Consider the following 11261-nt stretch of genomic DNA (forward strand, 5'->3'; position numbering starts at 1 on the left):
AGAGCTTTTTTTGTCACTTTTCTTTTCCTTTTACCGAAAGTCAAGAATCTTTACTGCAACATCATACCGATTAACGATATTCTCGGTTGCTCTCGTTCGGTGGGCTTTCTCACAATTTCGATTAAATTAGTGAATAAGCAGCTATATTAATGCTCTGCAGACACGAAAGTGGCTCAATGAATAGAGTTTTTGAAATCATTCGAGTCTCATCATTACCTGGACTGAGATCCCGATCTCATGATATAACCGTGAGGCAAAATCGCGGAGATCCTATGCAAGGCAACAGTTAATTTCGAGTCTTTATTATTTATTTAATTTATTTATCAACCATGTCCAACTTATCTGTATTCGTATATAGATATTGAATATTTGTAATAAATCGTACAAGTTTTTTTTTTTTTCTTTTTCTTATACGTCCAATGAAATTCTAACGACTGAATCTAATTTGCAGTAACTCATTTGATATATCGATGAATCGTGAATCAGCTCATTTGGCTACGCTGTGTATAATTATTATTTTATTCTTCGTGTTTATCTTCGATATATTTCAATCTGGGCATTAATTTCACACGTTACATGTATACAGGATTCGTTGATCAAATTAAGAACTCTCAAACCAGGAAAGTACAAATCGCGTAAAGGATAATAATAATTAGAAGAGAAAAAACATCAATCGTTAAATCGATCTGTACGTTTTTTTGGGTGTTTTTTTTTTTTTTTTTTTTTTTTTTTTGTGATCCAGATCCGATTCATCGACATATTCATTACATGGGAGTATCTGCTTGACGATGATCGAGGTACGGTATATAATTACAGGAACTTTCATAAAATATCATGGTATATATATATTTACAATTATTTTTATTTTATTTCCAAATATTGTTATAATTACTATTGTTACTATTTTAATATTATTGCTATACTATCAACCTAACCAATATCACTAATTAATTCTATCTACAAAAGAAAAAAAAAAAATATAGCAGCAAACAATTTCCAGCAATAACTGTTGGTCTCTGTACCGTAAGGCTTGAAAAGAAATTGATTTATCCTGTATTTGGGTGGAACACGTGTATGATATTATAGGAACGTTTCGTTAGGAGGCAAGAATCGCGAAACGCCATAGTATTATTTTCGGTGGAATATAAAACATATTAGCGATTAGCTCTCGCGAACTGTGATTAGTATCATGCTGAAACTATCATTACCGTTATTGGCAGCATTGCTCAAGTATAGTTAATTGAAAAACATTTAGCTGGTCTAATAATTGCCGTCAATCCGTGCTGCTGAACTACATATTTTTGTCTTTCTCTCTGTAACATGTTTTTATATACATGTATTTACAATTGTAAAATGAAAAAAAAATTACTTCTTCTCATTTATAAGTATAAACTAATCATAATCACTGGAGATGTCCCCGAAAGATACAGTAGAGTTGATATTTCTTTCTACTTGTACATTTTAAACTAGGTTCTATTAAATAAGGCCAAAAAAATGTTTCGAAAATTTCTAAGGCAATATTATTCTACGTGCAATTTTTATTCCGTCTCGTTGAAAAGATCTACAGAGAGTATTGCAGGAGTTGACTTTAGAAATGCAAAAATTACTCGTCTCTATTTATGATGCTTCAAATTATAAGATAAAAAATAATGTACAGAAGGCTATTTTTTTAAACTAAATGACACACAAAAAAAAAAAAAAAAAAAAAAAAAAAACAAAAAAAAAACAGGAAAAGAAAAAAAAGTTCAACATACGCGGACACGGTTATAAATTATATCCCGTATGCGCGACATAATAACGTTTTAAATTGTATATTACTATTGCGTACACGCTCTTGCACTGGCCGTAACGAGACTTCGTATTCACTCAATGTCTTTAGCATTTGAAAAATCGAGGTTCATCCAACAAGATAATTGCGTTCTTTCGATTCTCCGACAGTCTCGGTTTCTCCACCGTCTAATAAGAAAACAATAAAAAAAAAAAAATAAAAAAAAAAGTAGGAACAAAGCGTCGAAAAGTAAAACCCGATATCAGTACCAGCTGTAGAACGGCTGGTGTGGATTTGGCCGGGGCGGTTGTTGGAAGCCCTGGGTTGCGTAATGAGTGGCGAAGGCCTGATGCCCGTGAGAAGGGTGGTGCGAATGGGCCTGCTGGAGGCTCGAGGGTGGGCTGGAAAGCCCGACGCGTCCAGATCCGGGAATCGGGATGCTCCAGGAGGGCGAGCTTCCCTCTGTTTGCTGCTGCTGCTGTTGTTGCTGCTGCTGCTGCTGCTGCTGGTGACTCACGGGCGAGACGGAAGCAATCGGAAGCTCGGAGCTTGTCAGCTGATCCGAAGCGGGGTTGGAGTTTCCAGAGTTGGGCCCCATCATCGTCACCATGGAATTCGGGGTCGGTGGCAATTGGTGGGTCGTCGTCTGCTGGTAGGTGGAAGGCGCTGGCCCCGCCGACGATATCTGATGGCTCATATGACCCGCGGAGGACGACGTCGGTGGCAGCAACGGCGACGGATATGTCACCGACGTCGGCAACGAGTAAGTTGGAGTCGAACCCGACGACAAACGCGTCGACTCCGTTCCGAGCTGGTGAGACATCGTCGTATGGTGAGACGAGTAGAGCTCTGGAACTGTGAGTAACTGATTATCGGTTAGTAGGGAATTAGTCGGGCTTAAGTCGGGAACGTCAAAATTTCGCCCGGTTGTATCTTTAAATTTGATAATTGTTCTTAATTTACTTTTTATCGGATATCTACGGTATTATTAACGAAAGAAAATACCGCAGTAGCATAGATTACTCGGGAACGAGTTGGTTTTGATCGGAAATAATAGAATTTCATCGGACAGTCGGTAATATCGCCGAAGTTCATCGTCCGTTTGCCTTGAATCAGATGACTACGATTTAACAACTCAGGGAAAAGTCTGGGCCGGTATGGGAAGCAGAAAATAATTCGCATTGTAATCGGGAATACCGAAATTTCATCGGCTACTCTGTATCTGTCTAAATTTATTTCTATTGACTTTTGTATCAGATGCTCGGGACATTCTAAATCGAAGACAAGATCGGGGTATAGTATTCAATATGTATTAGGAATGAGTCCGGTTTCAATCGGGATTAATAATATTTCACCAGGTGATCGGTGAAACCGTGAAAATGACTCGAAAATAGAGCCTAAATCAAACGTGAACTATCTGTCAAACCGGAGAATAGACTGGATCAGTTTAGAATACTCGGGGATAAGTGTGGATGTAGTAAGGAATGTACTAAACCGTGAGACAAGTCAGAGAAATTGGAAATAGTCCAGTAACTGACCCTAAAAATCCGTACTTACGAACAGAAAAGACAAGTAATAAATGAAAGAATAGCGAAAAGATAATAGGGAACAAGTGTGGTTTTAGTCGAGAAGCGGTAAATCTTGCACAACATGGGTGAACAGAAATGGTGAAAATGACTGGCAACTATCTCGAGTATACGTCTGGTATAGAAAAAAGAGTGGAGCAAGCCCGGTAATGTTCTTGAATGACGTGTAATAGTTATACAGTAGCGAGATTTGTTCTAGAGAGAAAAACGGTGTACAAACCGCTACCGTTGAGCGTAGAGAGCGGTCTCCTCATTGTAATCTGCGGCGCAACATAACATAAGCGAACGGGTTGATGAAATTTATGGAAAAAACGTGTACCTACTAATAACAGTTTCCTGCACAACCCCCCCCCCCCCCCCCATTCAAACACACAGCCCGCGTAGATCGAAACGATAATTCAAATAAAGAAGAGTAGGCTGAAAGCAGAGAAAAAGAAACACCGTTAAACACGCAAGGAGCTCGATGTGTAATTATTTATACCCACGGAGTGCAGCCGAGTCTGCGGCTGATCGCGGTGCGCGAGGCTGCGGAACACCTGCAACGGTGGATACCGTCGGTTAATTAATTTGAAATCCGTTCCTTTGTCGAATCATCGATGAATCGAGCGTTCGGTTCGGTGGAAATGTTATATGTAACGAAAACGTCGATCGGTGGCTCATGTAATTCCGCGTTGATCCGTGAAGCGTTTCTCGGGCGATAAACAGACACTCCGTAAACTCGGTCCTGCAACTATTCGCGGATATATGACAGGATATTGCACACAGGTGACGTTGCGAATGGACGGTTTTTACACTATTTTCACCTCTCTCTCTCTCTCTCTCTCTCTCTCTGTCCAGCCACCCATTTATCCATCTGGTAATTTTCCCTCCCTCCCTCTCTCTCTCTCTCTCTGTCTCTCTGTCTATCGCTCTCTTTCTCGCTCTTTTCGAGAGCACCAACTGCTCCCCCCCCCCCAATCCTTGCGGCGATACGGAATGACTTGTGAATCGATTGTTCGACGTCCCGCTTCCGGCAATTGTTGTACCTGTACATGGTACACCTGTAACAACGGTGCATACGTGTCCGTGTAACCACGTGAGAGACACCTCGGTTATTGTCTCGAGTCGAGACGAACGCCTCGAAACTTTAATTCTCATCCCGATCGTCGAAACACGTTGATTACGTCGTAAGCACTCCGTGTTACCCGGATGCGAGACCGGTGTCTATATCTGTTCAATCACACTTTGCCGAAATCTGTGTGATCATTTTTCGGGAAATTGGATGGTTAGGAAAACCGGACAATTTGGTAGTTCGGCTAGGATTTGTGACAGAATCATCGTCCATTCGGAATAGTCAAAACTACTCGTGGAGATCGAGGAGTTCTGCAATTCCGAATAAAAATTTAGTCTTCGATGGCACAACCATCAACAATGTTCGAAAGCTACGAGTATGTTCATAAAAATGGAGAAATGATGATTTTCCAATTAAGCTAACAATATTCAACAGTTTGTTTTAATCGAGGCTCAGGCTTCATGACGCAACCGTCGAAAATTCGTGATAGTAAAAACCGTTCACGGTCATGAAGGAACGATCACTCTCCAAGAAACCAGAAGATTCGGGCTAGTGAATAATTAAGGTCTAGGTTTCACAGTACGAGCCCCCATAAAGAGGTTTCAGTCACTGGCTATGACCTTATCACAACCAAACACAAACGAAGGAACGCCAACGTGTTCAAGAAACTGAACACTCGGGGTCGCTGAAAGAAGCATACGTAACGACTCGAACTCCACACTGAGAGAAATTTTTAGTTACGGTTACCGCCCAGTCCTCAACTATTTTCATTTTTTACCACAATCGAAAAATACAGTTCTAGGTCAAAAATGAAAATTAGTTTTCTAGCTGTTGCCGGAAAGTCTACCATCCGTTACTATTCTTTGCTCATTACGATCGCTGTTACTATATTTTCTTGCAACTGTTGCGAAAATTTAATGCATGTGCAACGATAAATTGACGTTAAAGCCTTGTTTGACTAAAAAAGTAGAGTAAACCTCACAAACTGATTTTGCGTTGCAATAACCAAAAAAGGATCGTCGATATTGCAAAATGGTTACGCGTACCTCGTTTTTCGTAACTCCAACAATGTTGAAACAGTTTTTTTTAACGATACCTGTTTTGCTGAATTTTTCAAGTCACTGTAACAAATGAAGTTTTTCTCGGTGCACAATTTCCCTCTCGATTATTACCTTGGCTCGAGGAGAAGGCTGTTTCCGGTATCGTCTGAGGGTGCGAGTGTCCGTGAGGATGGGGGTGCGGGTGCCCCGCGGATACGCCAGACCCTGGATGTGCGTGGGGGGCTGCTGGGGGGTGGAGAACGTAGGAGGCGGCGGGATAGGCGACGGAGCCGACGGAGCCGACGTAGCCGGCGGCCGTGGTGGAGGAGAGCTGTTTCCGGAGACGGGCCCGGCGGTTGCTGAACCAGACCTGGATCCTGGCCTCCGTCAGCTTCGTCCTCTGGGCGAGTTCCTCTCGCGTGTAAATGTCCGGGTACTGCGTCCTCTCGAAGGCTCTTTCCAGCTCGTCGAGCTGGTGGGCCGTGAAGGTCGTCCGACAACGACGCTGCTTTCGCTTCAGCGGAATACCTGGCTCACTCTCGCAGTCCGAACCGGAACTCGTCTTTCCTGCGGAAAAAAATCGAGGCTTCAGATTGTATCGAAATCGGGTTTTCACCTTGACCGAAGAAAGATTTTCCGACGATTCTCATTCGTGGTGAAGACGAGTCGTTTATACTCTGGTTGTTACCGATAAAACGGTCCAAATTATCGTGTTTTTATTTCGTCAAATCGTCGTCATCGTTCAACGTTCGTCAGTATTTATAATACGGGATTCCGAAGTATCGGCCTCGGTTATCAGCTGATCGTTCAAGCTTCTATAAATTCATAAATCTTGCCGTTGCAAAGGACACAGAAAAGTTCGTCCGAGGTGTTAGACTATTCTTTTGTTACGTTGAGCCGATAAGAAGTAGAATATACATAGAGTGAAAAATGACTTTTGTAATTAAATACGATATCCTACATTTCCTGCCGTCTGGTAGCGCCTTTCGATACTTTGGATCGCAATTACACGCTTTTGCCGATTGTCACATAGAAAACGGTTATTAAGTACCAAGTATAATTCACAATCACTGAATCTCGCAGCAAGCTCTGATTATTCACCAGTATTTGCCTCAAGAGCCGTTCGAAAGCAGAACCGGAGCTTATACACAAATGCAGCGAAGGGTTAGCGCGAGGTGCAAAAGGAATGGAAACGCCTAACGACCGTGTAAGTTCGGTGGACCACGTCGTGCGGGGTTCATATGCATCGTAATACACAAGGCAATAATAACAGTTTTTAATTCCCGGTGTTCTCCCTCCTCTTCACTCTCTCTCTTTCTCTCTCTCTCTCTCAACTGTATAGCAAATGCGACTCTGGACCCGCGTCCGACTCGGGCAACGTCAAAGAAACCGTGATACCTGCTGCAACCAACTCGGGATCTATTTCTCACTCTGATTTTATTGACCAGGAGTCTTATCAAATAACGAATTTTGGGGAATTTGAACGCGGGCAAAGGACGAGAAAAAGATCCGAGAGTGAATTTCAGGAAAGACAATTTCTCGGTGTAGATTCTCCGAAATTTTTACTCGGTTTGAAAACAGTTTGTCCCACCTTGACAGCTGATCGCGAAGAAGTAAATTTTCACGGACCGCGCGAAGAGTATAAAAAAATCGTCGAATTTTCTTTACGCTTTTTTCGTACGGACGACAGAAGTTTTCGAGATTGTGGAAAGGTATAAGAAACAGCGTAAATTCCGTGTCCCGTAGTGCTTGCAAGTTGCGTGTAAAGTAGATAAACGACGGGCAGGCGGGAACTCTGGTTAGGTTTACTAAAAAAATTCCGGCTCCCGGAATAGCGGCGTGTCGAATTTGCGCTGGTTCGAAGCGTCGCGGCGTCAGACGTCGCCGAGCGATTAGTCGCGGTTCAAAACTTGAGACGAAGACGAAGAGGAAGAGAAAAGAGAGTAATAATAAATTCTCCCGACGATTTTTCCCACCGGTTGATCTGCGTCGATCCGCGCCGCAGGAATGGAATACTGCCGTGTAATATCGGTTCAAATCTATATATATATTATATATATATATATATATGTATATACACAATATACGTAGATGTATAAATAAATAGATACAGGTATACATTTGCGAAGATGAAGAAGCTGTTATAAGAATTTAGAACGCGCTCGCGGGTCGGGTAAATTATAATTGCCGGTATTTCAATTTACACATGCACATACCTATAATAAAAAAATACATTCATCTCCGCATGCGTTATATCAGAGACACCTAAATTTCTATCATTCGATTTCGCCGTTACGCGCGCGGTTCCCGCCTCTTGGTCAGCTGGCTGTGTGATCTCCGCGTCTAAGCGTGCAGCGGTATATTTTTTAAAAGGAGCATAGAGAAGAAACAAAAAAAGAAAATAAATAAAATGAAAAAATAAAAATTGGGCAACGGTTGTAAAAGTACTCGTACAAACGGCGAGTTACATGAAAGTTCGCTCCGTCGTAATTGCCTGTTCTCGATTTTCGATCCGGGAATGAAATATTTCGCAGGGAATTCGGAAGGCGATAATACGCGCCCCCCGCATGAATTTCGAGCGAAATTAAATTGGGCACAGGGGCCCACAGAGTATTTATTTTCATTTTGACGCCTCGCACCGCGGTGGGCGCGTTTGTTACCGAATTTTGAACCCTCCAATCGGTCGGTCCCTTTGCCTACGGTCCCACCACAAAGCTATCGGCTTACAAGGTTCGCTGTTTTTCGCCTCTTTCATCTTAGCCGCTCGATCCGCTTTCGATGATCCCTCAATGACTTTTTCCCAAGCTCTTTCTTTTTTTGCCACCCCACTTCGCCAACGCCGTCAATTTTCTTTTTGTTTTTTTTTTTCGGCGTTTTTTTCACTGCTCTGTTTTTTCATTTTCCTTTTCTCGTTATTTTTTCTCAATTTTTTTTTCGCACGAAAATCTATACACTCGTGCGTCGTTCATTTGTTTCCCCGACCGTACCACATAATATATTATCAGGTTATACAGTGTATCGATCATTAATTAAGTCTTGTCTATTCTCGCAATCAATTTTATTATTCTAGACGCCAGTTTTCAATTCGTTTTTTCTTGTGTTCTCTCAGAAAGCCGCAATTCAATCGTTAGTTCGATTTATCCGCTTCCATTTCTCTGCGATTTTATTATAGCAACAAGAAAATAAACGTTAATAACTTAATCCCGAAGTAATCGTATGTAAGTTGGATAATTGAATTCTGAGAAATGCAATAATCTATAACGGTATAACTTACATAGGTATGTGTATAATAGATCGATATCCGAAATGTGTGTGTATATATATACATACGAGAAGCTAAATCTTCGAAAAAAAGAACGGTTCGTAATGTAGGAATGATTAGAAATTAAACGATGCTAATAATTGATTCAAATATTTCCGAAGTGAAAAATTAATTGTATGAATTTCGAGCGATTGTAAATAATATTTAATATTATATATTAAATGTGAACAGATAAATAAATAAATAAATGTATTACGAAAAATGGTGGCATTTGAATTTATGACTAACAAACGTTTTTCAAAGTAGACAAGCGAAGGAACACACTAACGCCAATTCGACTAACATTTATAATATAAATCGCGCTTAATAAAGAAATTCATATGCTATGAAATATCGAACGGCTTTCTCTCCGTATTCACGCATCGCCGCATCGTGCTAATCTTCTTTTCGTCCGGCACCTCTCTGGTGTCATTCGAATCATACACAAACCATGACCTCCGTTTCGGACACAAGCGGGAAAATACGTTACAGTTTCTTACATAGACACAGTTGAACATAGCAACACGCAAATTGATCTTCAACGCACAGTTTACAAGCAAGATATTTTTTCACCAAGCGTATGAAAATCGAACGGGGGTAATAATAAAATTTTTGCGACGAAAGGATACGTTACGATATCACGTAACGTGAGAAATCACATAGTGCACGATACGTAGTAGTAGTGATAAAAATCGGTGATATCGGGGAGTAATAAAAAACGAGGAATATAGGCATAGAGGAGAAAAAGAAAAAAAAGAAAAAAGAAGGACGAAGAAAACTGAAAATTATTCTGTTGATCCACAACCGATTCTGACGTAACGGATCAATTTAAGTGTTTCTTTCGGGCGGATGAGCGGCGAGAAAATTACAGACCCGGGTAGACCGAAGGCGGCTACCGACTCGGTGCTTCAAAGACCAGTCATTTTCAGCCGGAGCAATACGACTGATTAATGGAGGCTTTTAATTCGTTCATTCACCGATTCAGATAAAAATCTGAACCCGCGAGCTCACGCGCCCCCCAAACATCATCATCAACATCACCACTACCATCACCGTCATCATCATCATCATCAAAATCATAATAATAATCTTCACGAGACGATGATGATCCGCCCGGCTTTCTCGGTGGTCCCGCGAGCTTCGATAAGTCGGTAAAATGCAATTTCTTTCACTCACCATCTCCCAGCTTCGCCTCATCCTCTGGGTCCCGACCCCTCAGGAGCCGGGAAATCGCCGAAACACTCGGGGCACTTGTCCTGTCGCATATCCCCTCCTTTATCAGACGGTCTCTTATCTCCCATGAGAATATACCGGGGTTGTCGCGTTTGTACTCCTCGATCCGAGCCTCGACCTCCGGGGTCGCAACTCTCGGTTTGCTGCCCCCGATCACTCCGGGACGTATACTTCCGGTCTCCTGGTACCGGTTAAGTATCTTCGACACGCATCCGTGCGACACCCGCAGCTGTCTGCTCCGCGTGAAAAACAAAAGAAGAATAAAAAAAAAAAAAGAAGAAAGAAAGAAAAAGTATAAAATTTTTATACCGGCGGAAAAAGGATTTTTTCCGCACACCAACTGCGGTGAGAAAAGTATCTCTTCGTTTTTATTATTCGAATATTCGACGAACAAACGTCAACGGTACAATGATTTGGGTTGTTGAATGGAATCACAACATTTACTCAAATCAACGGAACACATTGTACCAAAACATTTTTTTTTTTTCTTTCACACCTCTCTTGCGTCAACGGCGATATTTATACTTTGATATTTGAGGGATTGGATCACTGTTGGAAATTTATACTTTTTTGTGCATCGATTGCGTTATTAAGTATTTATGAAAATTAAACGCTTCGTAAGCTGATTCCATGCTTTTGTTATAGATAATGAATCGATGATTCGTGACACGATGAGAATAATTATCGATAATTTCGTCGGGGAAAGACATGATGTTCCAGCAAAAACTATCGACGTTTCGGCTGGGCCCAGCTAGCCATATTCAGGGTACAATTTTTTGAGACGAAACTTCAGGCAATTATTTAATGCGATAACGCCAGGTGATAAAGCGACAACGTTATTGGAGATTATAAGTGTGTGCAGCACTGTGCCAATTTAAATTTATGCAGAAATTACAAATTGATAATAATAGAACGGTCAGTTTAAGTTGAAGAGAATTGTACATTGCGATGGGTTGTAAAATATAATCTAAACGAACAAAGACTTACAATAGTTGACTATCCATCCTGCTTGGGGGTGTTGGTTATCTGGCTAACCAGGTGGAAGTGATCTCCTTGCTTCGAAATCGAAATGGCTGATTTTCGTATATCCATTACGTCTTACGTAGTAGGAAATTGATCATAGAACCAATTTTGACTAGCATTGCATAAGGCGCGAAAATTTTGAAAAATTAATCCAGAATGGTCGAAATATGTGATCAAACGATCCTCGAGTACAAATGGCTAAGGCTTTGAATATCAGTGCGTCCGTTATGTACTGTATTACTTTTCGAGATGTGTGTAA

At 41.3% G+C, this 11261-nt stretch overlaps 1 protein-coding gene across 3 annotated transcripts; it reads right to left on the reverse strand.

Annotated features, from left to right (window-relative positions):
- Positions 1-372: 372 nt before the first annotated feature.
- On the reverse strand, positions 373-11044 carry LOC124303053 (segmentation protein paired-like). Of its 3 annotated transcripts, none has more exons than XM_046759792.1 (5): positions 10967-11044; positions 9923-10212; positions 5578-6012; positions 2038-2623; positions 373-1956 (listed from the first exon to the last, which is right to left on the reverse strand). In XM_046759792.1, coding segments are annotated over exons 1-5 (1329 nt in total). In that variant the 5' UTR covers positions 10984-11044; the 3' UTR covers positions 373-1955. The 3 variants fall into 3 exon arrangements, with proteins under 3 accessions (XP_046615748.1, XP_046615746.1, XP_046615747.1); XM_046759790.1 differs by having other exon boundaries at positions 2038-2633; XM_046759791.1 differs by lacking the exon at positions 373-1956 and having other exon boundaries at positions 1969-2623.
- Between the last annotated feature and the right edge of the window lie 217 nt (positions 11045-11261).

Source organism: Neodiprion virginianus, chromosome 4 (assembly GCF_021901495.1).
Source record: "Neodiprion virginianus isolate iyNeoVirg1 chromosome 4, iyNeoVirg1.1, whole genome shotgun sequence".
Lineage (NCBI taxonomy): Eukaryota > Metazoa > Arthropoda > Insecta > Hymenoptera > Diprionidae > Neodiprion > Neodiprion virginianus.